Raw genomic sequence first — 26,277 nt, 5'->3', positions numbered from 1 at the left:
CCGCATTTTGCAATTTGCCAACCCGGTGACGCGACTCGTAGCTGTTGGGACTCGGGCACGCTGGGCGGCGCAATTGCAAGCTCATGTCGTTGTGCCTCGGAACCACGTCCATCTCTAGGCTCTAGCCTCTACGTAGTACAATGTCTGAGGCAGGTAATTGTGCATGATCAAACATGCTTATTAGACTCTGATATCGTCCTTAATCGCTATCCTTGTTGATTAGCTTTATCAGACAGCTTCCACAACTGTTTGTCAGCCACACGACAAGGGCATCATCATGTTGAGCCTCCGATCCACAACTCGCAACCGACCAGATGATCTATCAACAAGTTCCGCCCAGCCTTTTTCTTTGAGGCTGATTGCCACCTAATAGCCTCTAGCCCTCTGCTGTCCAGAAACCTTGATCAACGACCTGTGGTGCAGGAGGCTAAACTTGCGGAGAGAATACTGTCCGTGGTACTCCGTACTGGGTGACAACCTGACTACAGTATCAACACTGTTGCAATGGGCAATACTAAGTGAGCGTTGACTTGTTGCAAAGTCCAGTTTGAAACCTGACAGTCCGTCTATTCGAATCTCAACGAGGCGCATGTCGTGCTGCCACATGACTGGCATCCAAACTTCAGTGTCTGAAACACGGGCCGTCTCAACCCACGAACCCCTTCAACGCAAGAGGGCGGGCATTGATGTGCTCACCTGGTCTATTCACTTGACTTTATGCCTAGTCTAGATGCTAAATTAGTCTGACGAGAACAACAAACTGTAGAATCGTCATCCCCGTAGAAGATGAGTCGAGCATGACCAGCGGCTCACTGTAAGGAGACCTTCTAATTGCGAGCGCCATGTGGAATGCCGATGCTGCAAGGAGTCCAGAGACGATGACGCTAAGCGCCACCAGTCTTTCGATGCGATGGTGTGCTGCGATGCAAGCCTGCGTCTCACGAAGTTACAAGTGGGAGGAATTCCACAGGGTACGCGCGCGTCATTCAGCAGCTGTGCCCTTGCATTGGGGTCGCGGCACGAGGGGTCCTGGCCCTCGCAGTGCTAACTAATAGAAGCTGCCCCAAGCTCAAGAGCATCAGGAAAGATTGTCACATGTGTGTATCAAGGGGGGGACGGGCGATCTCTAACGTTACCTTGGGAGCAGCAGCGCCTCTTCACTACAGGTCGAGCCTTGACAAGACGGACTGTTGCTTGCTACCCGCCTGTCCTTGTACGTACTACGTACATCACCTGGGAGGGGCAATCTGATCAGACAGCTTGAGATTGGACTTGTGATAAGATGCAACATCGATGATCCTGGGAGAGACATTGCCCAACTTCGCATTGGCGTGGATCATGACCCCCTCATATGACCTGGGCATAAATGAGCAGATGCAGGATGGTATACCGCGACCAACCACGACGCGTTACTTGGAGCGCGGTTGCTGTGGAGACAGGGTTCGGGGTCTAAAGTGGATTAGCAGTGCAGCGTGTGGCCTATCACCGAGTACCTTACCGTAAAGCGACGTTCCTGCCCAAGCTACCGCGCTGGCGGGCGACGACGGAAAGAGCAAACGGAACAGTGACATGAAGAAGAATTGGATGAAAGCCTTAACCTCTCTCTGATAGCAGTCAGAAACGATTGGAAAACTCTTCTTTAATAGGGACAATGCACACTCACGAGCTGTGCACATTTTTTTAGGCCTTAATGTAACTCGGGCCTCTGAGAGACCTCGGAATTTCGTTCATTGTGCGTCTCAGTACTGCCGGAGGCGCAGAGTGTAGACACACTCGCCGCGCGCTGATCGCCTCGACCACCACACCCTCACAAGCATCCAGAGCCATTGCAATCAAACTCAAGAAAACAAACCAGAGCCACTCAACTCGCCTATCGACGCCACATTCTCGCGTCCCACGTCTAGAGTCTCACTTACGCGCCTTATTTGGGACCAAGCGTTACAAACCTCCGTTCAGATCCTGCTGCGACCTGCTATCTTCAGCACTGGCCAGGTCCCGCCCCTCCATTCCTTCTATTTTTCGCTTCCCCCCTCCATCGAAACCCGACACACTGCACCAACAGACGTTGACCAGAAACGCCCGACGACCGTCTCTGGCTTCCACTTCGAGACAAATTCCTCGCAGCGACTCCGTTCGAAGGGATAGTGTAGCGCCCTCGTGCATTGACGTCTCCGAACCCAGCCCACGGTCCGCCCCGGGGAACTGACCTTCACCTGGAACGCGCATTTCGACAAAATATTCAGGCCGAAACAGAGGCATTGCTCGAACCGCACAACCGTTGCCGCCGACCAATTGTGTCCTGCGCCCAGTCCACTCACGACCGAGCATATCTGCGACTCAGCGCTGGCAAAGCATTTTTAACGCTCCGTTACATATCGCGGCCATACAAAGTTTGCCAGAGCCGACAACCAATCACCTACGACCTCATCGTCACTCTCTGCTATCATCATGGTTTCCTTCTCTTGCGAGGTACGTACATACTCTGATGAAGTGGCAGGCTTCAAGCATCGTTCGCCTCACCCTACCGCTCCCCATCATCATACCTCCTCCCCCTCGCATCTCTTCATTCCCATGCCCGCTACAAACTGCACCCTTGTCCGGTCCTAGCACCCCACTATCCCTTTTTCTCTCTCTGTGTGCCAAATCCCCCTTGGCCATCCCTCCATCCCACCATTCCCCAGAGCTAGACAATCCCAGATCAGGCCTGACATCACCCGCTTCACACCACATCTCATACACCACCAGTCCACCACCCCTTACCCACGTTAGAGACCATATAGCCCAGTCGGGTGATCATGGTGCCCACCTAGCCTACTTCGTAGTTGGCTCTTACATACGACTCTGCCCCTAACTGCACAACGGCTCCCTATTCAAAACCCCCCACCGCGCTGCATCCAAGTCGACTCTCTGCCACTGACAACCTCGCTCTCCTACGCCAACTAACCCGACGTCTGCGCATATAGGGCTGTGGCGACGTTCTTACGAAGAAGAAGCTCGATCCTCACCGCAACCGCTGTCGCGGCGCCACCTTTACTTGCATTGATTGCATGGTATATTTCCCCGGAACCGAGTATCGCGCACACACGGTATGAGCCTACACGAAGAGGAAATCTCGCTGTTTGCTGACACCATCCAGAGTTGCATGTCAGAGGAACAGAAGTACCAAGGCGCCCTCTACAAGGAAAAGAACAAGAAAGCGAAGACAAACAACAGCTCCAAGAACGCCATGGCTCAACACGCCTACGTGGAAGACGCCGACGAATGGAAGGAGTTCCCTGGACAGACGAACGACGGGTGGTCGCCCGCTGCTTTCCCACCAGAGGCCCCGACGCCCCCATCTGCTGTCCCTGAAGTGGATGTGCCCAATGTCTTCGACTTCCTCGTCGCCACCGGGCAGACACCCAATGCCTCCAATACCGATCTGGTCCATGTCAAGGAAGGAGATGAGAGTCAGTCTCTAGTGCGCTACGAACGCAACGAAGAAGACTCTCTGGATGCTGCTCAGTTCCTGAACAAGGAGCCTCTTGTTGAATACGGCGCCGGCCCATATGATACCCCAGCCGCCTCCAAGGCCGAACGGCGCAGAAAAGAAGGCGACCTCAAGACGGACAAGAAGAGGAAGCGACTGCACGTGGATGTGCCAGGCGACCAAGTCATGACCGACGCGCCTCCGGTCCTGTCCTCAGGATTGACCGGCGGCCTCAAGGGGCTCATGCGCCAACAGTTCCCGCCATCCCCCGACTACTCTGGCGGTGATGCTGCACCACTCAGCCCTCTCAAGAAGAGCAAGCACTCGAAACACTCCAAGCACGGTCAAAGCAACAGCATATTCGGGATGATGGCAGGCAACACCAAGACGAAGACAAAGAAGCGCAAGACGTCCAAGAAGCACTCATCACGCGAGAAGAGCGACAAGCTGATTGAGTATCGCCCTGGCTCCAAAGATAGCAAGGACGGACAGGATGGCCAGATGATCCTGTTCAAACCCCAAGCCGAGGTGCTCTTCAAATATGTCAACAAGGGTCCCGAGAGCGACCGCGGTTGCAGCATGAACAAAGTGCTCAAGCGATTCCATCGCGACCGTCAGGCCGCTGGCGTCGACATGTCGAAACACGCTGCGGAGAAGGAGCTTTGGCGATCTCTCCGGATGCGCCAAAACGATCGCGGCGAGATTGTCCTCTTCTCGGTATGAGGGCTGTCATGCTAACGACAAAACACATCTCATCTCTTCTTGTACGGCTGGGCATCAATCACATTGGGAAATTACAGGCGTCCAGCGCTCAGTGTTTGCATTCTTCTTTGTCTACATCTTCTACCATTGAAAATACCCATACGGCACGGCACGGCCGCTGTTACGTGTATCACTTCCCGCGGATGAATAAACAGGTGGTGCAGGGGCCTTCGCAGGAGCCTGAGCAATGGCACGCAAGCTTCAAGCTGGTCTTGAGCTGGGGCTGGTCATAATGGGCCCATTGCAAAAGATTCCGACTATGCGTGGTCCGCTTGGTCACAAGTTGGCGGTGAAACTCTGTATTCATGATATATGTGTGGGGTAAAAGGATTTAGGAGCGACTAATGGATGATGAGGATTGAGGATGGGGCAACGTTGGGAAACGATTGCGCATGATGTGGATTTATGTTGAACGAGATATTTCAAGCTTACTTGGAGCCTTCAGGGTCTTTGTGTGATTCATGCAATGCTTGTGCGTGCTGATTCTATCCATTATATAACTCGCAAAGGCAGGATATGCTGCACCAGGGCATCTCGCCTGCACAAGGGGCACTCTGGTTTCTCCCGGACCCAGTCCCCGATACATTCCCAACAAAAGACGTGACCACACTGCGTAGCCGCCGGGTCCTTCAACTCCTCCAAGCAGAGCGTGCACTTGCGCTGCTGCTTGCCCTTGATGTAGGCCATCATCTTGTCATCCGTCAACGCGATACGCGGCACCGTGCCAACGGGTGTGTGCGTCGCCGCGGCAATGTCCACCTTCATGCCCTGACCGGTGCCGATCCCGCCGCTGCCCGGGAGAAGGGCATTGTTCGCCGAGTACGAGTTGTCGTGGTCCAGCGACACGTCGGCGGCGGCGGCCTCGAATCCGACTCGCTCCCTTGCCGGCTCCTGTGCTTGCAGCGTCGAGCGAACATGGAGATACCCCTGGACGGCCATCTGAATCACCAGCAGCACGCCCAGAACCTCGTAGCCCGCTCGATCCGGACTGTCGGGCACTTTGCGCGTGAACACGTAGCGCAGGTTGAGGAGACGCTTGGAGAGCTCGTAGTACGTCCCGCTAAAATAGAACACGGCCAGCGTCAGGGCGTGCAACGGCGCCGAGGGGGTGAGGCTCGGCAGATGGCGTAGGATGTATTCCAGTATCCTCGCCTGGCGTGACTTGGGGTCCTTCTGCCGCTGGACGGCCAGGCGTGCTTCCAGGACCCTGCGCAACCGCGTCCGCAGGCCGGGCAGCGCGCGCGACACACCGTACGGCACCAGGATGGAGGCGACAATGTAGCCTGCCCTCCGTCGCAGGCTGGGCAGTTTGCCATTGTTGCCTTCGAGCTGTACCAGGTCGCAGTATTCCTCGCCCAGCGTTCGGTTCCCGGGGAGTGTGGTGAGGGCGAAGTAGAGCAGCGTGGCAACGGTGCGTAGTTCGGGGGCGAGGGCGTGGGCGGAGCGGGCGCCGAGGAGGCGGCGATGGAGGTCGGTCAGGGTGTTTGTGAGGTGGCCGGTGAAGTAGGCATCTTTCTGGTGGGAGCGAATGATGTCGGGAGCCGCTGCAAAGGGGAATGGGGAAGCCATCGTGATGGTGGTGCGCGCCGGTCGCGTTGCGCTCTGGTGTGGTTCGTGGGGCTTCGTTATTCCGTGGGGGTTTGATGTTTTGTGCGAAGTAATTGCAGCTGTGGTCGTACTTGGTACAGCAGGCTCAAGAAGTGAGGCGTCGGAGTGGTAGAATGATTCTTGGAGGTTGAAGTGATGGCGATCTCGGCAGGGGACGGACGATGGTGGACCTCGGCATTGGCACCCGGACCGCGTCTGTCGAGTTATCAACTTAGACCGTCAGCTCCAACTCTCCTGCGCAGCGCGTGTTGTATTGCACGCTATAATTCAAGATGTCGCCAATTGGAAACCTCTAGGCTTTGTAACACCTTATGAAAACGACCATTTGCAACTGTAGACACCCGTAGGGGACGCTTGGGTGACGCTTGTATTACAATTCCTTAGAACTCCGGTCTATGCTGCTACCAACTAACTGAATCACGTCCCCAACAACTGCACTTCTCCATGGTCACGCAATCAAGCCTCAGAATCCGGCTGAAGGACTCCCCAAGCAGAGGTCCCCTTGGTCTCGGGCTGCTTCTTCTTCGCCATGAGGACCTTTTTGCCCTTGGCGGCCGCTGGCTCGTCAGGCGTCTGCGGCTCCTTGACCTTGCGAGCAATGGCACTCCATCCCTGAGGATCCATTTTGACCCGCTCGCGACGGGTCAAGTGGTCATTCCAGTCCGCAGCGACGAGGACCACATTGCCAGCGAGGTTGCGGTCCTTAACGGTAGGCACAATGGCATCGCGGAGAGAAAGCAGACCGCTCTCCAGTCCATTGGGGCCGAGAGAGGCAGAGTACGACGCCGTGATGCGGAGCAGCACTTCCTCCGTGGGCAGGAACTTGACGCTCTGGAGAACGAAGCCCTGTGCCACGATCAGAGACTCGATGCCCTCCTTGATGTCTTCTACGGTCAGCCCGAACCCGACTGCTGTGAGCAAAAGGGCGTTGAAAGGGGCTTGGGCGAGGGCCTGGGCAGCGGCCTCCTCGGCCTTCTTCTCGGCCGCTTGCTTTGCGCGGATCTTGACACACTGGCCGAGAGTCTTCTGCAGGCCGCCGGGGTAGTTCAGTGGTTTCTCCACGGTGACGTGACGATGGACACCGGCATCTTGACTAAATGTAGTCAAGCGGTGATCCTTGCAGAGGAGATGAATAAACTGCCTTTTGCGGTTATCCATGGGATCGAATGCGATTCTGTGCTCGCCGGGTGTGGCGGCAAAGACACGGATCTCACGCTCCATCTTCTCAGCCCAATTCTTGAGCTCCTGGAAAGCAGTGATGGTGTCATCTGAGTAGGGAACATGGTCGGTGAGCTCGGTTTCGGGATTGATTTTGAGGGCGTCGGCAAGACGAGCGTTGCGTGCCAGGCGTGCACACTCGTCATCACACTGGATCGTCTTGTGCGCCGGGTCGAGGTTGGAGTCGCAAGCGAGGCATTTGACCTCGCTCTTCCGGTGGCCACACTCGCACGTGATGGTGACCTTGGCCGGACAAGGCAGAGACTCGCTGCAAGGGGTCTTGCCATGACAGAGGCTCTGGTCGGGATGACCACAGATGCTGCGCGGCTTGCCACAAATCGAGTTGCAACAGTTGCCCGGTCTCGTAGATCCCTCGCACTCGCCTTCTCTATGGCAGGCCTTGGTGCACTTGTGCCCACAGGGAAGCTCCTTGCCACAAGGTGTGCCGCAATAGACCTCTTTGATATGGCACGGAACGTGGCTACGGGTCTGTCTTCCACATGCGCATCGCTTCTCCACTGGCGTAGGACACTTTGGACAGTCTACGTCGTCGCCATGGCAAGGATGCGGCACAGGAGGGTGACCACAGGAGGGCTCTCGCTGGCAGGGCTCCGTGCAGACCGGAGGCTGCGTGCCGCAGCGCAATGGGGCGCGAAGAACGGTGCTACCGCAATGGCAGGTGAGGTCTTCAAAGATACCATCGCGGCAGGGCGGGCAAGGTCCGCGATGGCAGAGCTCGGGACAGGAGTGTCTGCCGCACTTGAGTGGCCTGTCGCACACACGAGTGCAGATATGCTCGATGGGCTCCTCACGCTGTTGTCGGCGAGGGCCGCTCTTCTCCACGGGGCAGCAGTGCTCGCGGCACTGATGGCGTCCGCAGTTGAGCTTGTCGCGACACATGCTGAAGCACATGGGTTGCCCGAGATGGCCGCCGTAGCAGGTGGCTTCCTCCGAGACACGTCCGCAGCGGCACCGCAACTGCACGGGTTGGGGGCAGACTGGGCATTCGCCTTTGTGACACTTGCTTTGGCAGCGATGTCCGCAGACCAGGGCCTTGCCACAGGTTTCCTCGCATGTAGCCAGTGGATCCTGGCACGACTGGCGCTCTGGGGCCTCGAGTGCTTCGAGTGAAGTTCGGCCGCAGGCGCAGCTCACCACAAGCTCGGGAGACCAAGGGCAGTGGCCGGCCGCCGACTTCTCATCGTGCACGTGGCACGTCTGGAGACATCGATGGACGCCGCAATCGAGCAGCCGATCACACTTGTTCCCGCAACTATAAGAGCCCTCCCATGTATCACCGAGCTCTGAGTTGTGGCACTCCTGTATTTCCTCGCGCTCGTCACACCGTAATCGTTTGTTGAACTCGCCGCAGAAACAGATGGAGTCGAACTCGAGGCGACAAGGCTCGCATGGTCCTGGATGGCAGGGTTTCTCGCAACTATGTGTGCCGCACTGGAGCAGCGTCCCGCATGGCTCGCCACAAGACCACTTGCCGTTGCGGTCCGTCTGGCGACACGACTTGCGCTCCTCTTGAGCGCCACAGTGACATAGGGAGATCTCATTGACAATGGGACATGGCGGACAGGCTCCCGCGTGGCACTGCTCGATGCACCGGTGGTCGCAGTTTGGCAATTCCTTTTGACACATCTCACCGCACGAGTGTGGCGGAAGTGTCGCAGGCGATGGACCCTTGAAGGGTTCCTTTGCGCACCAACAGGTGGGACCCTTGGGGAACCCCAGGATTTCCGAATTGCAGCAAGGTCCTCGCCATGGCTCGATCCCCTTTTGGAACTTCTTCTCGGCGTCGTCCTGGTACTGCACCCATTCCTTGACACACTTCCAATGGAGTACATTGTAGCACTTGGGACAGCTAAAGACGGGGTTCCGTCTCGTCACGTTCTCGGTGCAGATACTGCATGACAAGCGTCCAGCGACAATGTCCTCTAGGATGGTGGTGCCGCGCTCCGTGCCGCCATACTTGGGTTTTATGACCTTGGGCCGTTGTTGCTTTTTGGGTCTGACAGGGACGCTGCTCACGTTAGCCTGATGTCTGGTGGTGGTGGCGGTACACATCTACACTCCTACCTTTTGGCTTGTTTGGAGGGTTGAGTTGACTTTTGAGAGGATTCCGAGGGTTGCCCGGGCACAAATTCCTGGGCTTGCGCGCTCAACTTGGCCTGGGCTGTTGCTGATGAAGAATTCGCAGTAGGTGAGTCGCCATTGCTGCTCTTGGAGGCGGCACCCTTGGTCAGACTTCCCGAAAACGCCGGTCTCCTCTGGCCGTTCCCTTTTCCTCCCCTCATGGCAGGGTGTTTCCCGTGCGACGCAGACTGTGTAAGGGTCGAAGACTCAAAATGATGATGATGACGTTCTGGATGGACGGTAGTGACCGTGTGTCTAGCTTGATGGGCTGCCGTGGCCGAGGCTCGCGGAAATAAATCCCAGACTGATGGCTACGTTTGTTCGGTAATGTTGAAAGAGCTTCACGATGCAGTCTGGGCGAGGGTTTAGAGTCTCCGAGTTCGAAGGTGTGGCGAGTCTTGTCGAGGTTTGTCACTCACTGAGCGGACGGGACCCACATGAAGTGAAGTTGAAAAACACAGGCTCCCGCAGAGGCAAACTCACCATGACTCACCAAGACAAGAAAGAGCATCAGATCCAAGTCGACTTCGCCTCTTCACGCGCAGACTTGTCGGGTCGTCAGCAAGAAGCCTCTAATTTTGCATGCTCTGCAGATATCACATCGCAGAAGCTCCTTGTTTGGCAAACACCAGGCGAGCATGTGCTTGCGACAGCGTGTTCCGCGTGATGCCGACTGACGTCTGGCGACGAGGCCATCCAGAGCATGGGTAATTACTCCGTACCTTACACAAGCAAACGCGCTCCCCCGAGCAGCTGCACAATGTCTCCTTGTTGGTTTCGCGCGGCAGATGCTCGTTACTTGCTTCCTGATCACCGCACACGTCAATTGTCGCGCTGTCACGTGACGACGTTGGCCTTGACATCACCACGGTGTAGTGGATTCTGCGGATGCTCTAAAAGCTGATAACGTCTGTCGGGAGGCGTTAAGCCAGCAATTTGTCTTAAGGGTCTGCTCTGACCGTCGCAATCGGTGTTGCCTTGAATGCCTTCTGCGCTACCCACTACGGCAGTCATTTGTCCCTTTTCCTTTGACAAAGCCTGTGCGTGGGCTGGGGAAAAAGCAAAGATGGTCTGGGTGCGCCACTAGATGGCTATCCCACCACTTCTCGATAACTTCAGGCGCCTGAGTTCCAGTCGCGACGTAGGGCTGATTGTACAAAGCCGTGTGGCAAAACGGTTTCTCGCATTCCAGAGCATGAACCGTTTTGACATTTCATTGACAGCTGACTCGCTTTTCCAGCCTCAACTGGCCTGTTCCGAGGGCTAAGGATAGACTCATTTAGCTCACCTTGGCCCTTGGGTTCCTCCCAGGCGGGATTTTGGCGGCCAGAGGCGGGACTGGACTCGTCTGATGGAATCCGCTAGTCCAGATAGTATACCTCACAATTGCGCCGTAATTGATTCCTCGTCACATGTAGACGTTGGAGGCCTTATCAGCACCGAAATGCAGGCGTGCGGCTGGTATCAAACAGTCCTCGCTGCTGGACGCCAACACGTACATGAGAAAAGGGACATACATATACGAGATGCACGATGCAAGCTGCAAAACTACTTTCAGCCGTGTCATATCATATTCATGCAACAACAGCTGGTGGCCTCTTCGTATGCTGCAGGGTCAGCTATGCACTACCGGTACATGTACTTAGCACAGCGACTGTACAATTCACCTGGCATCACATGATTATTCGCCCGAGCCTGAGAAGCCAGCTGTGGATCTCAGTCTTACCTACCTCAGGTTCAGGTCATTGTTGGAGAGGCGCTATCTTGGCAGACGGTCGGCGGGTCGCCGGCACGATTTGGGTACGAGATGTTGAGCACTATGGTCCATGTCGGCGCTTGCCAAGGCCCTGATATTGAAAAGCACACTATGAAATCCTGCAGACAGTCTATCAATGTTCATAAAGGCCTGGGTATCATAGGATCCCCGTGTGAGTTCCGCCAACTGCTTCGGATGATCATGCAGAGTGAAGAAGGATTTTCAGTAAGGGTCTCCTCCTTTGTCTCACCACCGTGGCACCGCCCGCACTGACCCCTGGCACTAAGTTTTAGCACTTATAGATTCAGTTGTTACCTTACCGGATCGGATGTGGTGGCCCAATAGTTTGGGTTTAGCGTTAGCCATGGCCCAAGCCCCGATTCCAGATCTCCATCTCTGTTAAAATCGTCCCCAACAGACACTATCTAGACCCTCAAGCTTCGCCGGCTATTCATGCTACGTATTCACGGCTTTCGTAGGTCGTGCCATGACCAGAAACCTGGGCTCGCCGAACACCAGCCCTGTGGCACAGCTAGGCGTGGTTCCATCCGCATTCTGTCTGGGGCAGGAATAGCGAACCATGGTCGAGGCTGGGCGCCACGCTTTTATTCACGCGAACAAAGGTCTTAGAACCATCTGGCCACGCCTCGAGGTGCTTGGCGACAGTTTTGATTACGGTCTGCCAAACCGAGGGGGGGGGAGGGCTATACTAATAATACTGATAATACGACTAGTACAGTAGTGCTGTAATTAGGTATACAGGCGGAAGAGACTGGGCGGCACCGGCACCCGGCACACGCAGCTGATGTTTATTATTGCATGATCACTTGCTCATCACGCAGAATCAGCACGCAAGGCGACAGGCACATGCTGAGTTGTTCCCGCGCCACCCTCATGTTCAGCACGCCTAGGCACTCGAAGGTGTGGTGCGAGATTGATCATGTAAACCTTTGTTGGTGGGCGGGCCCGGACCTTAGTGATCGCCCGGCCCTATTGTGTGCCCGACCACGAAGCTGTACCTGGATTAGCGTTGACAACTTGAATAGGACGTGAATGTGATCTACTCCGTGCTAGTTATAACTAGTAGTAGACTAACCTGGACATTGTCATCGGTGCACTCATTATTTTCGTCGCGCCAAGCAGCTCATCAGGAATTCCAGTCATTGCTGGGTAATTGAGATCGTACAGCGCTCTGGCTTCCATTCCTGGAGACGTTTACGCCCGAAGCTCAGGCTGCCCACATTGTGGTTGAGGTTGGGGTTGAGAAGTATTGTTCGAGATAGGCACCTTGGTCCTTCTTTCCTTCTTTCCTTCTTTCCAGCCCTTCGCTCAGCCCGGTCAGCAAGCCACTGTGAGCTAAGGTAAGGTAGGCATAGAAATGTCCAACGTCGCTCTTGCCTTATTAACAGCAAGTGGTGGCCTTGACTCTTGATTCTTGAGCCATGTCGTGAGAATCAAATATTACCTCCCGCTGATATCACCAACACTTGACCAATGCCACGTTCAATTTTCCCTCGTTTTCAGTTTTCACCTCTCCGTGGCCTGCAGCACAGCCCGCGTGGCTGTTTGGCGCCAAGCCCGCCCGTGACGCTGTCGACACAGCTGGACGACCCTGAGAGCTCAATGCGTACACCATTGGCCATTGGGGGGCTTGCGGGCTCGTATCGCGTCCTGTTAAGTACAGTCCACAAGCGTATGCATCCATCATCAGGCAACGCGATTTCCGCGAGCAGAGTGTGCACGCCAAGAACGGGAGCTCGATGCACCCCTGCGACAATCTCTCCACCCGCCGGCCTCAGCAGTGTCAGCACAGGCTTACGGCGGACGCCGGACAGCCAGCCCATTTCAAACAAGCCATCGACTTTCGGATAGTCTGAGCTCGCGTGGCCTTCGAAATGACCGTTGCCCAGTGCCCACCCGCTTGACAGCCATGTCCCACAGTAAGGCTGGCTGATGCCCCTAGTCTATCACCACCGCCACTACCCATGGCAGTGCCCCGTCACTGGCCACATCGATACCATGGGGCCATGGCCATAGGCATAGGTCGACATGGGACTGTCGAAAAGGCACATCCCTGAGCGGTCCTGCCGGCCGGCGAGTCAGATCCGTCTTGCAGTCCTGTCTAAGCCCATTAGACCTAGTGAGGTCCACCACCCTGCTCAAGCTGAATGAAGCTCCCGAGTATAGAAGTCGAGGCTCCCTGCCGAGCATGGGTTGTTGACGGTTTTCCCTCTAATAGATCTTGATTATTCAACCACGAATCTGGCGCCCGGGGGATCCTACTCTGCAGGACATTGCTTGCTTCACATCATAGCGTCTTGTCCGTGTGCGAGTGCGCGAGAAAGGGGCGGCCATGATGACAATGACAAGATCAACAGTGGTGTCACTGGCGACCTTCGCCCTTCTTTCTTACACCTCCGATGCTGCCGCAGTGCACAAACGAGATCTGGAGGCGCCCGTCGAAATCGAAGGAGGATGGGAGTACCAGGGCTGTTACCTGTATGGCGCCTGTTCTCTGTACCACGAGTATCCGCACATGTGCTGACTGGAACATAGCGACGTTGGCCGCACCATCGACAAGGACGGCTTCCGCAATGATGAGATGACCAACGAGATGTGCGGCGAATTCTGCTATGATCGAGGCTACAGTACCTTTGGTACAGAGTGGCATCAGGAATGTTTCTGTGGCGACAAGTTGGCCCCTGGTGCATCAGAAGCTGACCCCAATGACTGCGACACCGCCTGCTTGGGCGACGAAAACCAACCTTGCGGTGGATCAAACCGGTTGAGTCTGTACAAGCGAAAAGGCCCGGATATAAACCCTGGCTGGATGGATTATGAAGCAATCGGCTGCTGGACGTAGGTGCTCCAAGGCAAACCCGAACCCCCCAACAAGGCAACAGCAAGTTGACTCTGAACAGAGATTCCCCCGGTAATAGGGCGCTGACCAACGAGGAGTACTCGATCGATCCCGACGAGATGACTGTCAAAAAGTGCATTGAGGGGTGCGCAACTCGCGGCTACATCCTCGCGGGTGTCGAGTTCGGCGGAGAATGCTGTAAGTCAAATGATCATCACGGGCCCAACACCCATGGCCCTCAGAGCATTTCCTAACCATATACTCGCAGTCTGCGGTAACACAATTACCAACGACCATGAGCTCGCCGATGCCGAGGACTGCAGTTATGCTTGCAAGGGCAACAGGACCGAGCTGTGCGGTGGCACAGGCCACATCAACGTGTATGACTTCAAGCTGCAGTTTTCGGGGCCACCGACCACCACGTAAGTTGTATCTGCGGATTGATCACGAGTCTCCGGGCTGTCAAGTGTGGAAGCGTTGAAAGGAGACTGGCTGACCATGGGAAACCAGTATCTCGCACACACCCCTTCTCACTACCACAGAGACGACTTCGGCGTCGAGGGACACGAGCTCGCCAAGCGCGACGACACCCTCGACGACCTTGTCAGACTCACAGACGACTTCCGACTCGAGTTCGGACTCGAGCTCGAGCTCGAGCTCTTCCTCAACGAGTACCACCACTAGCTCAGCCAGTGCCAAACCTACAAGCACATCAGCCTCTGTAACCACATCAACGAGTGCTAGCTCTTCTGCATCGTCCTCGGCATCTAGTACGACATCTAGTACGACCCCCAGCAGTACATCTGCAATGAGCGCAGCCTCGTCGGCGTCTTCGTCCTCCTCGTCTGCTTCCAGTGCTGTCTCTACATCGGCGTCTTCGTCGGCTTCCGTCTCAAGCTCTCCTTCGGCATCGCCCAGCTCCTCATCTCCTTCGGCGTCGCCCAGCTCCTCGTCTCCCTCGGCATCGCTGTCGAGTACTTCATCGCCCTCGCTTTCAGCCACATCAACGACTCCCTCTCCCTCATCCTCAGCGTCGGCCACTCCCACGCCTCTGAGCATCTCAACCTCGAGTACCGCCACCACCTCCTCTCTCTCGGAGGAACAGATTGAATCTACCACGATGTCATCTGCACCTGTTGAGGAACCCACGGTATGTCCTGGTCAACCCCAGAATGTGCTTTCCTGGAGCTGGGCCGGGTGTTACACCGATACTCCTGCGGCCCGCACTCTGAATGCGAATGCCATGACATCCTACCAGATGACCCTTGAAATGTGCGCCGAAAACTGCGCTGGGTACAAATATTTCGGCGTCGAGTACCAATGGGAGTGTTATTGCGGTATGGAATTCCACGGCAGCTCGACCCAACGTCCCGCATCCGAGTGCAACATGCTCTGCGGAGGTGCTCAGTGTGATTTCTGTGGTGCAGGAGACCGTCTTTCTGTGTACGCTATTGGCGATGCACCTCCCACACCCTCTCTCGACCCGACCACCACGGACGACGCACCCTCGCAGAGCCCTACCGCCCCTGTGCCTACCGATCTTCCCGACGGCTGGGACTACTATGGCTGCTGGGTAGATATGGCGAATGGCCGCATCCTAAACACACAAACCCTCGACGACCCCCAGCTCACTCTTGCTTCTTGCGTAGCTGAGTGTGACCGCCGTGGATACTCTATCGCCGGTACTGAATACTATACTCAGTGTTTCTGCGGCAACGCTATTTACAACGGCGGCGAGCTTGCCGATAGTGAGTCCGAGTGCAACACTGCCTGCGGAGGAAACAACGACGAGTTCTGCGGAGGACCAAACAGGATGAGTATCTTCTCCCGTGGCGAGCCCAAGATCTACCAGCCTCCCGCGGCGACGCAGAGGGTTGGTGACTGGGTCTATGCTGGCTGCGTCACTGACACTGCGGGCCTTGCTCGAACCTTCCCATGGCAACTTATCTTCGATGGCACCCTGACGCCCAAGATCTGCACCGACGCCTGCGCTGAGTTCGGATACGCTGCTGCCGGTCTCGAGTACGGCGTTGAGTGCTATTGCGGTGACCCAGAGAACATTGAAGTAAACGGCGCCAGCATCGTGGACGACTCTGAGTGCGACATGGGATGCGCCGGTGACGGCGGCGCCATGTGTGGCGGCCCTTCTCGCATGACCACCTACTTCTGGGACGGCGACGAGCCTCTGTACTCTTGGGGGTTTCCCGAAGACGGCACAGCCGAGGCAGGCAGCTATGAGTTCCTCATTGGCGGCGTGGTTATTCCCCTCATGACCTCGCAAGCCATCACCGGCAAGGTCACCTTCCTCGAGAAGTGGACGACTGGCCCTCCCAACTCGACGGGCGCGTACGAGCTTGACCTGACTGCCATTGACAACTTTGAACTTGCTTGGCGAACAATGAACGTGAAGACCGATCTCTTCTGTGCCGCCGGTGTCACGCTTCCGGACAAGGCTGGTCGGCAGCTCACTGTCGGCGGCTGGTCAGGCGAGTCAACCTACGGTGTCCGTCTGTACACTCCCGATGGCAGCGATGGGGTTCAGGGCACCAACGACTGGGAGGAGGATGTTGATATCCTGAGCCTTCAGGACGGTCGTTGGTACCCCTCCACACTCAACATGGCCAATGGTTCCATTCTTGTGGTCGGTGGTGAGGAAGGTTCCAACGGTGCGCCTGTTCCTACTCTGGAGATCCTCCCCTTCACTGGTGGTGCTCCGCTGTACATGGAGTGGCTTGAGCGGACTGACCCCAACAACCTCTACCCCTTCCTGGCCGTCCTGCCATCCAAGGGTATCTTTGTCTCCTACTGGAACGAAGCGCGTATCCTGGATGAGAAGACCTTTGAGACCATCAAGACTCTGCCCAACATCCCCGGTGCGGTCAATGATCCCATGGGTGGACGTACATACCCTCTTGAGGGCACATCTGTCCTGCTTCCTCAGAAGGCCCCGTACAATGACCCTCTCGGTATCCTCATCTGTGGTGGCTCGACCGAGGGCATCGCCAACGCTCTGGACAACTGCGTCACCATCTATCCCGATGCCGCCGAGCCAGAATGGGTCCTGGAGCGCATGCCCTCGAAGCGTGTCATGAGCTGCATGGCCCCTCTGCCTGATGGCACCTACTTGATGATGAACGGTGCCATGCACGGCGTGGCTGGGTTCGGACTTGCGAGCAATCCCAATCTCAACGCGGTCCTCTACGACCCCGAGAAGCCGGTGGGCAGCCGGATGACCGTCATGGCCAATACCACGGTGGCGCGCTTGTACCACTCCGAAGCCCTGACCCTCCTTGACGGACGTGTCCTTGTTTCCGGCTCGGATCCTCAAGATGGTGTCAACCCGCAAGAGTACCGCGTTGAAGTCTTCAACCCCCCTTACCTCTTGAGCGGCAAGCCTCGTCCCACGTTCACCATTGAGAACACAGACTGGGATTTTGAGGGATCGTATACGTTTACGCTTGGATCGCCAGCCGTCAACGGTGCCATCACCGCCACCCTCCTTGGCTCCGTCTCTAGCACCCACGGTAACTCCATGGGTGCTCGCACACTCCTTCCCGCTGTCTCGTGCAGCGGCACCGACTGCACGGTCACCGCACCTCCTGGTCCCTACATCTGTACGCCAGGGTGGTATCAGTTCTTTGTTCTTGACGGCGGCATTCCCGCTGTGGGTGTTTTCGTTCGCATTGGTGGTGATCCTGCCGAGCTGGGCAACTGGCCTGAAGGCGAAGGCTTCACTCGCCCTGGCATATAGACCAAGGGTTTGATTCTTTCAAATTGGTATATATTCGGTCCTTTTATTGGCAGCTCATGGCCAGCTGCGTTGTTCATATGTCAAGTAGTTGAGTGCTTGGTTGATATTAGCCCCAGAGTCCAACGTGTCGGAATGGCGTGTCTGGGCGACTCTATCTAGAGTCATTAATTCGTAATAGAGCTTTGGCAATATGTACTCAGAATATTGAGAGACGTGCTAGTCATCTGATTGAGCTTGAATGTGGCAGCACAACTGCTGTAGGATTGCTGGGAAATGAATTCACGTTTTTGCTACGGATAGTACTTTTGGATTAGCAGGTACAGGGTAGTCAATGCTGCGAAAGCTTCACCGACATCGCAACTGGGATTGAATTAGCAAAACGTGTGCTCATGCGAATATCGATTAGGTCAAAGTACAGGTAAAATTGATTTTACTGGTAAGTATTGGATATACACCTCAAATTCGACATCATTTGCCTCCTGTGACTGCTGAGCCCAAGAAGAACATCTTTGAGCGCAGCAGATCACATCACGTGACCTGCATGCAAGCTCCGGTATCCGCCGCAACAATTCTTGGGAGAGCCCCAACGGGAGATCCTGTAGCACGACGCTCAACACCAGCAACTCGCGCCCTCGACAACGCCCTCAATTCACCTCCCACGGTCGTCGTCGATACATCACTCAAGATGGCTGCTTTCATCAAGGCCGCCAACGCCAAGATCCGGGCGAACCCGATGCTCGACTACGTCTGCTCGACACGTACGTATGACCTGATAGAAAGGAGATGGGCGTGAGCCGGTAGAAAGAGGAGGAGATATGGCGACAAACGTTCAGAACACAAAAGACAAGGTCGCCAGCACGTGGGAAGCGCCCTGTGCGCCGGCAATGTCCCTTGTCTGCAACTTGCGCACACCATGGTCGTGGGGGTTCCTGATTTTCGCGCGAAAGCTCTACGACATCGCTAGGCAGACTTGCAGACGCGGGGACACTGGCTGGAAGAAGAGATTACCGGGAACAATTGGTCCCGAAAGTACTTGGCTGACACCTTTTTCACAGACTTCTGGGGCCCCGTGTCAAACTTCGGTATCCCCGTCGCGGCCGTTCTCGACACCAAGAAGAGCCCTGACCTGTGAGACAACCCAATCTGTCCGATAGAACGACACACGCCGCGCGCGCGCTCCCTATTTGATGGAAACCTGAACCTAACATGTGGGCAACGATAGGATCTCTGGCCAGATGACGGGTGCTCTCTGCGTGTACTCGGCCACCTTCATGCGCTACTCGCTGGCCGTCTCGCCACGCAACTGGCTGCTGTTTGGCTGCCACTTTGTCAACGAGGCCGCGCAGCTGACCCAGATGTACCGATACATGTCGTACCACCACTGGGGTGGAAAGGAGAAGCTGGGTCTGGAGGATGGCGTGGAGAAGGCCAAGGAGGGTGTGCAGAAGGTGGAGGACAAGGTGAAGAGCGCGGTCGGCAAATAAGAACCACCTCGTCGAGCAGAAGGGATATGGAGAGGTGTTGTTTAGAGATTCTTCCGCCCCATCGCATGACTGGACGGGATCCCCAGGCTGGACAGCCTGGTGGAAGAGGAGGGGGACACGACGGACGGCCGCGGCTTTCTCTGTACTGTAATTGAGACTGGATGGGTATCCAGATCGTGAATCTTTTTTTCCTCCCCCAACCTGTGGCCCCGCCTTGGCATTGTCTTCCCCGGATCGGCACGCACTGGCAAGCTAACTCATTAGGTAACTTAGCCCGTACCATCCCCGGCCACGCCCGACTGAATGTTCTTTTGATGTAGCCGATTGGGGCCTTGACGTCTCGGCCGGACGTCCGGCGCAGTGCTGACTGGACAGGACCGGCTACGTACGATCTTTTGTTGCGGGCCAGTCCCCGATGTGGGCGTGAAAACTTGGGGTAGAAGAGCAGGACTGGCTCGTTCCCGTGCGCATGGTATCACGGGTCTGTGTTAGTCTGTAGATGTTCCTAGGAACTGCTGCTCTGGGACCCGCGGGTAACCACTTTTAGCCGTTCGGTTTAGATGCCAACCGGTTGGGCATCGGCGAAAGAACATCTGACCGAATGGGCTCACGTTGCACGACTTTTGCTGAACGTAATGCCTACAGGCTGGGAGGGAGCGTGGAGAGTGCGTGGCAATGCATAGCGACGCGCTTGTGGTGCCATTGGCGAACATGGTGTGCGAGTCCATGTGGCTTGGCATGATCATGAAGCCGAACACTGATGAAGTCTGGTCTTTGGTCAAGGACTGACGAGTGGCTCGTCTTTCCAAGGCCTTGCAGGGTAATCTACGTATCTCACAAGCCTTGACCCTCACATGACCGCGCTGTTGCAGACCGGCATGCAGCCGCCATCTAACTACGATGCAATGCCGAATCTCCGTTGCCCCGTGGGGGTCAAGCTTATTTGCTGTAGACGGTAGACCTGAGGAGTATGTAGACCTAGTGGTAGGCTAGTACTGAATCCTCTGCAATTAACCGTAGAGTGATGGACGTCGACTCCCCTTTGGGCCCTTTCGCTAAGCGCCCCGAACAGACCTTTACCCGGCTATCGATACTCGGGGGTGACGCCGTTCGAAAGAGGACCAGAGCAGCTGTTGACCGCCCCACGGATGCGCAAAGCCGACCCATCTTTAAGGGCTTCGGTCCCAAGACCGAGGGGTTCCCGCTGGTGGACCTCGGGCCAGGGTCACTCGTGATTGGAGACCTTGTTAGTCGAGGCACGAGAATAGTCAGGAACAGAGCTCCCAATCCAGCACACAGCAGCGTGCTCGTTGCGAGTTGACCCGAGGAAACGCGCTCTCGCAGCCTCCTGTCGCGTCTCGACATCCGTGACGTCCTCGGTCCCTCCAGATGATCATGAGAATCATCAATCGGCCGTCGAAGAGCATCGTCGTCCTGGGACGGTCGTGTATGAGGGTTTTTGCACCACGGGATTTACCATTAGGCAACGCAGAAGACGTAATCGGCCACTATCAGCGCGCACTGATTGGCCCGCCTGGTGGCAGCGCGACTGAGCTACAGCGTACCTGACGTACCAAGTACAGCCTCGAGGCACCAGGCGCGACATCCGTGCCTCCCTCCAGTCAGCTCTGCGCAGGAAAGAAAAGTGTCTCACGCCAATCTGTGACTGATCGAAATTCGCAATCGCTGCGCCAAAATTTTTTTCCCTTCTTGTTTCCTCTGTCCGATGCGTCAGAAAAGCCTCGCCGAGCACGGAGGTGTACACCCATGACACAATTTGACTGGCACATGCCAATCGTCGGGGTCTTGCTAGCCAAGTAGATCTAGTATTCTAGTTACAAGCTTAGAGCAGCGTGTTAGACAAACTCCCCAAACTCAATTGCTCAAGGTAATAATACAGTGCAGAGCAGCTTGAGAAGATTTTCCACCATCAATATCAGCCGCAGTGTCCAGACACCCTCGGCTCATGGCGGGGCACCAAAGCCAGCCTGACTGGAGTCCAGTCGACTGCGGCTGTTAGCGATTGCTGCTGCAGGTGCTCTCCTGCCCTATCGCGCCGCCATTGCCAAAACTGCGTCACCGATAACCTCACCCGCCTGGCAAGACATTTTTGACGTGACCCCCTCTTCGCCCACGATTGCTTATCTCCCACATCTCGAACTCATTACCTGTCCTCACCCTTTCGGTCGATCAGATCTGGCGGAAGCTACGAGTAGTATCAATTATCCCGCCTGCAGAGCAGCAGAGCAGCAGGACTTCCCACCCACCCCCTGCCACTTGTTGATCAAGATACCCCACCGCCACGCCCACCCCCAGCCAGCCTAGCCTTGGGCCGAGCAAGAGACCAAGAGCTCTGTCTGTGACTTGAGAGTTGAGACCCCGCCATCACCGAATCCGGCCCCTCCTACGTACCCGCCGCCTGGCAGATACTCGCTATCAAAACCAGCGAGCCTCGCACTCCTGTACCGCGTGGTCCGACTCTGCTCTTCTTGCCTGCCCGAGCTTCGTCGCTACCATCTTCACCTAGCTACCGCACTCTAGCTCAGCGCGATACGCCCGAAGAGCCGTCACAATGGCTGCCGTCGTCCCGCAACAGCCGTTGACCTTCACCGATGTCTTCGAAGACGAGGATGACGTGAAGGAGGCGCCCACCGTCCACCACATCCGTGCCAACTCGAGCATCATGCAATTGAAGAAGATCCTCGGTGTGTCACATCGTCTTCTGGAAGAAAGCTTTGCGAGCCTGCGCTAACCTTCACTCTCCTCACAGTTGCCAACCGTGGTGAAATTCGTGAGTCTCCATGCGCCTGTGAATGATCAATCCGTTGGCTAACTATGGACAGCCATTCGAGTACGAGAACTCCCTTCTTTTTCCTGGACCTCCCAGAGAACTGCGAGACGGCTTTGAAAATTGCTAACATGGAGCTTCTGCTAGATTTTCCGAACTGTACGTGCCACCCGACATGGCCAATTAACCAGGTCCAGAGCGCTGACAACCGTCCTAGGCTCACGAGCTCTCGCTGCACACCGTCGCCGTCTTCAGTTATGAGGACCGTCTCAGCATGCACAGGCAGAGTACGACTACCACCCGCCTCCCACGAATAGTACTTACTGACGGTTTCGCAGAGGCCGACGAGGCCTACGTCATTGGCAAGCGCGGCCAATACACCCCCGTCGGAGCCTATCTTGCCGGTGACGAGATTATCAAGATTGCCGTCGAACACGGCGTTCAGATGATCCACCCTGGTTGGTCTCTCTCTACAAAAAGCTACAGACGACTCGCCAAGACGAACTAACCCCTCCCAGGCTACGGTTTCCTGTCCGAGAATGCTGAGTTCGCACGCAACGTCGAGAAGGCCGGTCTCATTGTAAGCTTCCCATCGCGCGGGCTTCCTGACCATGCACAGTGCAGTGCTGATACACGCAGTTCGTCGGCCCCTCGCCCGATGTCATCGACTCGCTCGGCGACAAGGTCTCGGCCCGCAAGCTCGCCATTGCGGCCGGTGTGCCCGTCGTCCCTGGTACCGAGGGCGCCGTCGCCACCTTTGAGGAGGTCAAGTCCTTCACCGACCAGTATGGCTTCCCCATCATCATCAAGGCTGCCTACGGTGGCGGCGGTCGCGGCATGCGTGTCGTCCGCGAGCCCGAGTCCCTGCAGGAGCACTTTGAGCGTGCCACGTCCGAGGCCAAGTCGGCCTTTGGCAATGGCACCGTCTTTGTCGAGCGCTTCCTCGACAGGCCCAAGCACATTGAGGTCCAGCTCCTCGGTGACAACCACGGCAACATTGTCCACCTGTACGAGCGTGACTGCTCCGTCCAGCGCCGTCACCAAAAGGTCGTCGAGATTGCCCCCGCCAAGGACCTGCCTCAGGAGACCAGGGACGCCATCCTGGCGGACGCCGTCAAGCTCGCCAAGTCTGTCAACTACCGCAACGCGGGTACGGCCGAGTTCCTCGTCGACCAGCAGAACCGTTACTACTTCATCGAGATCAACCCCCGTATCCAGGTCGAGCACACCATCACCGAGGAGATCACGGGCATCGACATTGTCGCTGCGCAGATTCAGATCGCCGCAGGCGCCACCCTATCCCAGCTCGGCTTGACGCAGGACCACATCTCGACCCGAGGGTACGCGATCCAATGCCGAATTACCACCGAAGATCCCGCCAAGGGCTTCCAGCCCGACACGGGCAAGATCGAGGTCTACCGCTCTGCCGGTGGTAACGGTGTCCGTCTCGACGGTGGCAACGGTTTCGCCGGCGCCGTCATCACCCCCTACTACGACTCCATGCTGGTCAAGTGCACATGCCACGGCTCGACATACGAGATTGCTCGCAGAAAGGTCCTCCGTGCCCTGATCGAGTTCAGGATCAGGGGCCTCAAGACCAACATCCCCTTCCTCGCCTCTCTTCTGACTCACCCCACCTTTATCGATGGAACTTGCTGGACGACTTTCATTGACGATACCCCCTCGCTGTTTGACCTCGTCGGCAGCCAGAACCGTGCCCAGAAGCTCCTGGCGTACCTTGGCGATGTTGCCGTCAACGGCAGCAGCATCAAGGGGCAGATTGGCGAGCCCAAGCTCAAGAGCGAGATCATCATGCCTGACATCATTGCCTCCAACGGCCAGAAGATCGATGTCAGCGAGCCATGCCAGAAGGGCTGGCGCAACATCATCGTCGAGCAGGGCCCCAAGGCCTTCGCCAAGGCTGTCCGCGACTACAAGGGATGCCTTCTGATGGATACCACATGGCGTGATGCCCAGTACGTGAAGTTGTCCCTTTCATGCTGGCGTCTGTCGTTCTAATGTGATGCAGTCAATCGCTCCTGGCGACGCGTGTGCGCACAGTTGACCTCCTCAACATTGCCAAGGAGACGAGCCACGCTCTCTCCAACCTCTACAGTCTGGAGTGCTGGGGTGGCGCTACCTTTGACGTGGCCATGCGCTTCCTTTACGAGGACCCTTGGGATCGTCTGCGTAAGAGTACGTTTACTCCAGTGCTCGTCTTGCGCGAGCATCCCTTCATCTTTCGATCCTATGCTTACTTTATCAAACAGTGCGGAAGCTCATCCCCAACATTCCGTTCCAGATGCTCCTCCGTGGTGCCAACGGTGTTGCCTATTCCTCTCTACCCGACAACGCCATTGAGCACTTTGTCGAGCAGGCGAAGAAGAACGGTGTCGACATCTTCCGTGTCTTCGACGCCCTGAACGATATCAACCAGCTTGAGGTTGGTATCAATGCTGTCCACAAGGCCGGCGGTGTTGTTGAGGGTACCGTCTGCATCTCAGGTGACATGTTGGTAAGTGCAGTCTTTTCCCACTACATGCCGTATACCGAGGCGAAGAGGAGTCAATACCTGGCCCTTGAACCCTTGAGCGCCGCAGTGGATAACTTTTACTGACATTTATCTATAGAACCCCCAGAAGAAGTACAACCTGGAATACTACCTGGATCTCGTTGACAAGCTTGTCGCGCTTGACATCCACGTGCTGGGCATCAAGGACATGGCAGGTGTTCTCAAACCCCATGCGGCCACCCTCCTCATCGGTTCTATCCGCAAGAACCACCCCGATCTCCCGATCCACGTACACACCCACGACTCGGCCGGTACTGGTGTCGCATCCATGGTTGCCTGCGCGCACGCGGGCGCGGATGCTGTCGACGCCGCAACCGACAGCCTGTCGGGCATGACCTCCCAGCCCAGCATCAACGCCATCCTCGCGTCTCTCGAGGGCTCCGACTTCCAGTCTGGTCTGGACCCCCGCCAGGTCCGCTGCCTGGACACTTACTGGTCCCAGCTCCGCCTTCTCTACTCTCCCTTCGAGGCCCACCTGTCGGGCCCCGATCCCGAGGTGTACGAGCACGAGATTCCTGGTGGCCAGCTGACCAACATGATGTTCCAGGCCGCGCAGCTTGGACTTGGCTCGCAGTGGCTCGAGACCAAGAAGGCCTACGAGCAGGCCAACGACCTCCTGGGCGACGTTGTCAAGGTCACCCCCACCTCCAAGGTTGTCGGTGATCTTGCTCAGTTCATGGTCTCCAACAAGCTCTCCCCAGAGGATGTCAAGGCTCGCGCCGGAGAGCTCGACTTCCCCGGCTCGGTCCTCGATTTCTTTGAGGGTTTGAGTAAGTGTCCACTCCCCAGACATTTTCCATTCACTGTGCTAATCAACTCCTCTAGTGGGCCAGCCCTATGGCGGCTTCCCCGAGCCGCTGCGTACCGACGCTCTGCGTGGCCGACGCAAGCTCGACAAGCGTCCTGGTCTCTTCCTCGAGCCGGTCGACTTTGCCAAGGTCAAGAAGGAGCTCGGCAAGAAGACGGGCGGACCGGTGACCGAGTGCGACATTGCGTCGTACGTCATGTACCCCAAGGTGTTTGAGGACTTCCGCCAGTTCCAGCAGACCTATGGCGACCTGTCCGTCCTGCCGACACGGTTCTTCCTCTCCAAGCCCGAGATTGGCGAGGAGTTCAACGTCGAGCTGGAGAAGGGCAAGGTGCTCATCCTCAAGTTGCTGGCCGTCGGGCCCCTCAGCGAAAACACGGGCCTGCGCGAGGTCTTTTTCGAGATGAACGGCGAGGTGCGCCAGGTGACCGTCGTCGACAAGAAGGCGGCCGTGGAGAACGTCAGCCGCCCCAAGGCCGACCCCAGCGACTCGAGCCAGGTCGGCGCCCCCATGTCGGGTGTCCTCGTCGAGCTCCGCGTCCACGAGGGCTCGGATGTGAAGAAGGGCGACCCACTCGCCGTGCTGTCGGCGATGAAGATGGTACGTTTATTACAATGTCTCAGCCTGGTTTTCTCAGCTAACGTGTGTGTCAGGAAATGGTGATCTCTGCTCCCCACAGCGGCAAGGTTGCCAGCTTGCAGGTCAGGGAGGGCGACAGCGTCGACGGCTCCGATCTGGTGTGCCGGATTACCAAGAGTTAATGCGCGATTATCGACTTGGGGCACAGAGGCGAATGGTTCAGCTGCTATATATTGCTGACTTTATGATTCTTCAATGAGTACATTGTTGCGTTTCAATTTGATGTCTGATGGTGACGTGCGCAACCCTCTCGTCTCTGATGTGTGTTCGATTATCCTTAGACAACGCGCGACTAGAAGAAATATGTACCAAATGAATAATAGCTCCAAAACTTGGTCCTTCGTCTAAGAAATATAAGCAGTAGGGATCATACGGAACGACACCTTCTCAGTATGCGCACTACATCTCCGTATCTCCAG

At 56.4% G+C, this 26,277-nt stretch overlaps 6 protein-coding genes across 6 annotated transcripts; 4 read left to right on the top strand and 2 right to left on the bottom strand.

Annotated features, from left to right (window-relative positions):
• Positions 1 to 2,448: 2,448 nt before the first annotated feature.
• F5Z01DRAFT_670502 (uncharacterized protein) lies at positions 2,449 to 4,192 on the top strand (the record flags this gene model as incomplete). The annotated part of the gene is made up of 3 exons (XM_046264571.1): positions 2,449 to 2,469; positions 2,964 to 3,086; positions 3,137 to 4,192. The coding sequence occupies 3 exons, from the start codon at positions 2,449 to 2,451 to the stop codon at positions 4,190 to 4,192; spliced, it is 1,200 nt and encodes a 399-aa protein (XP_046121763.1).
• Positions 4,193 to 4,457: 265 nt separating this feature from the next.
• On the bottom strand, positions 4,458 to 6,047 carry F5Z01DRAFT_305402 (RING-1 like protein). The gene has a single exon (XM_046258902.1). It carries the CDS (start codon positions 5,798 to 5,800, stop codon positions 4,724 to 4,726), a length of 1,077 nt encoding a protein of 358 aa, XP_046121762.1. The 5' UTR covers positions 5,801 to 6,047; the 3' UTR covers positions 4,458 to 4,723.
• F5Z01DRAFT_305027 (putative NF-X1 finger transcription factor) lies at positions 6,048 to 9,452 on the bottom strand. Its single transcript, XM_046258900.1, has 2 exons — positions 9,143 to 9,452; positions 6,048 to 9,086 (listed from the first exon to the last, which is right to left on the bottom strand). The coding sequence occupies exons 1-2, from the start codon at positions 9,358 to 9,360 to the stop codon at positions 6,296 to 6,298; spliced, it is 3,009 nt and encodes a 1,002-aa protein (XP_046121761.1). The 5' UTR covers positions 9,361 to 9,452; the 3' UTR covers positions 6,048 to 6,295.
• A 3,865-nt stretch (positions 9,453 to 13,317) lies between these two features.
• F5Z01DRAFT_615431 (putative glyoxal oxidase precursor) lies at positions 13,318 to 17,566 on the top strand (the record flags this gene model as incomplete). Its single annotated transcript, XM_046260865.1, has 6 exons — positions 13,318 to 13,454; positions 13,512 to 13,814; positions 13,877 to 14,013; positions 14,084 to 14,213; positions 14,629 to 14,674; positions 14,957 to 17,566. The coding sequence occupies 6 exons, from the start codon at positions 13,318 to 13,320 to the stop codon at positions 17,564 to 17,566; spliced, it is 3,363 nt and encodes a 1,120-aa protein (XP_046121760.1).
• Positions 17,567 to 18,251: 685 nt separating this feature from the next.
• On the top strand, positions 18,252 to 19,050 carry F5Z01DRAFT_670497 (UPF0041 domain-containing protein; the record flags this gene model as incomplete). The annotated part of the gene is made up of 3 exons (XM_046264570.1): positions 18,252 to 18,324; positions 18,622 to 18,694; positions 18,789 to 19,050. 3 exons carry the CDS (start codon positions 18,252 to 18,254, stop codon positions 19,048 to 19,050), a joined length of 408 nt encoding a protein of 135 aa, XP_046121759.1.
• A 2,572-nt stretch (positions 19,051 to 21,622) lies between these two features.
• F5Z01DRAFT_670496 (carbamoyl-phosphate synthase L chain, ATP binding domain-containing protein) lies at positions 21,623 to 25,980 on the top strand (the record flags this gene model as incomplete). The annotated part of the gene is made up of 13 exons (XM_046264569.1): positions 21,623 to 21,755; positions 21,821 to 21,841; positions 21,894 to 21,901; positions 21,986 to 21,997; positions 22,056 to 22,125; positions 22,177 to 22,296; positions 22,357 to 22,418; positions 22,478 to 23,814; positions 23,868 to 24,034; positions 24,109 to 24,353; positions 24,469 to 25,180; positions 25,236 to 25,819; positions 25,873 to 25,980. 13 exons carry the CDS (start codon positions 21,623 to 21,625, stop codon positions 25,978 to 25,980), a joined length of 3,579 nt encoding a protein of 1,192 aa, XP_046121758.1.
• Positions 25,981 to 26,277: the final 297 nt, after the last annotated feature.

The sequence above is a fragment of the Emericellopsis atlantica genome (genome assembly GCF_019669845.1).
Source record: "Emericellopsis atlantica unplaced genomic scaffold F5Z01scaffold_3, whole genome shotgun sequence".
NCBI classification, from domain to species: Eukaryota; Fungi; Ascomycota; class Sordariomycetes; order Hypocreales; family Bionectriaceae; genus Emericellopsis; species Emericellopsis atlantica.
The sequence above is the reverse complement of the archived record's forward strand: the minus strand, read 5'-3'. Positions and strand labels throughout refer to the sequence as shown.

Coding starts and splice junctions, on each gene's coding strand:
- F5Z01DRAFT_305027 (XM_046258900.1), bottom strand. CDS start 9,360: ATGAGGGGAGGAAAAGGGAACGGCCAGAGGAGACCGGCGTTTTCGGGA. Junction 9,087..9,142: donor CCCTCCAAACAAGCCAAAAG/GTAGGAGTGTAG, acceptor TAACGTGAGCAG/CGTCCCTGTCAGACCCAAAA.
- F5Z01DRAFT_305402 (XM_046258902.1), bottom strand. CDS start 5,800: ATGGCTTCCCCATTCCCCTTTGCAGCGGCTCCCGACATCATTCGCTCC.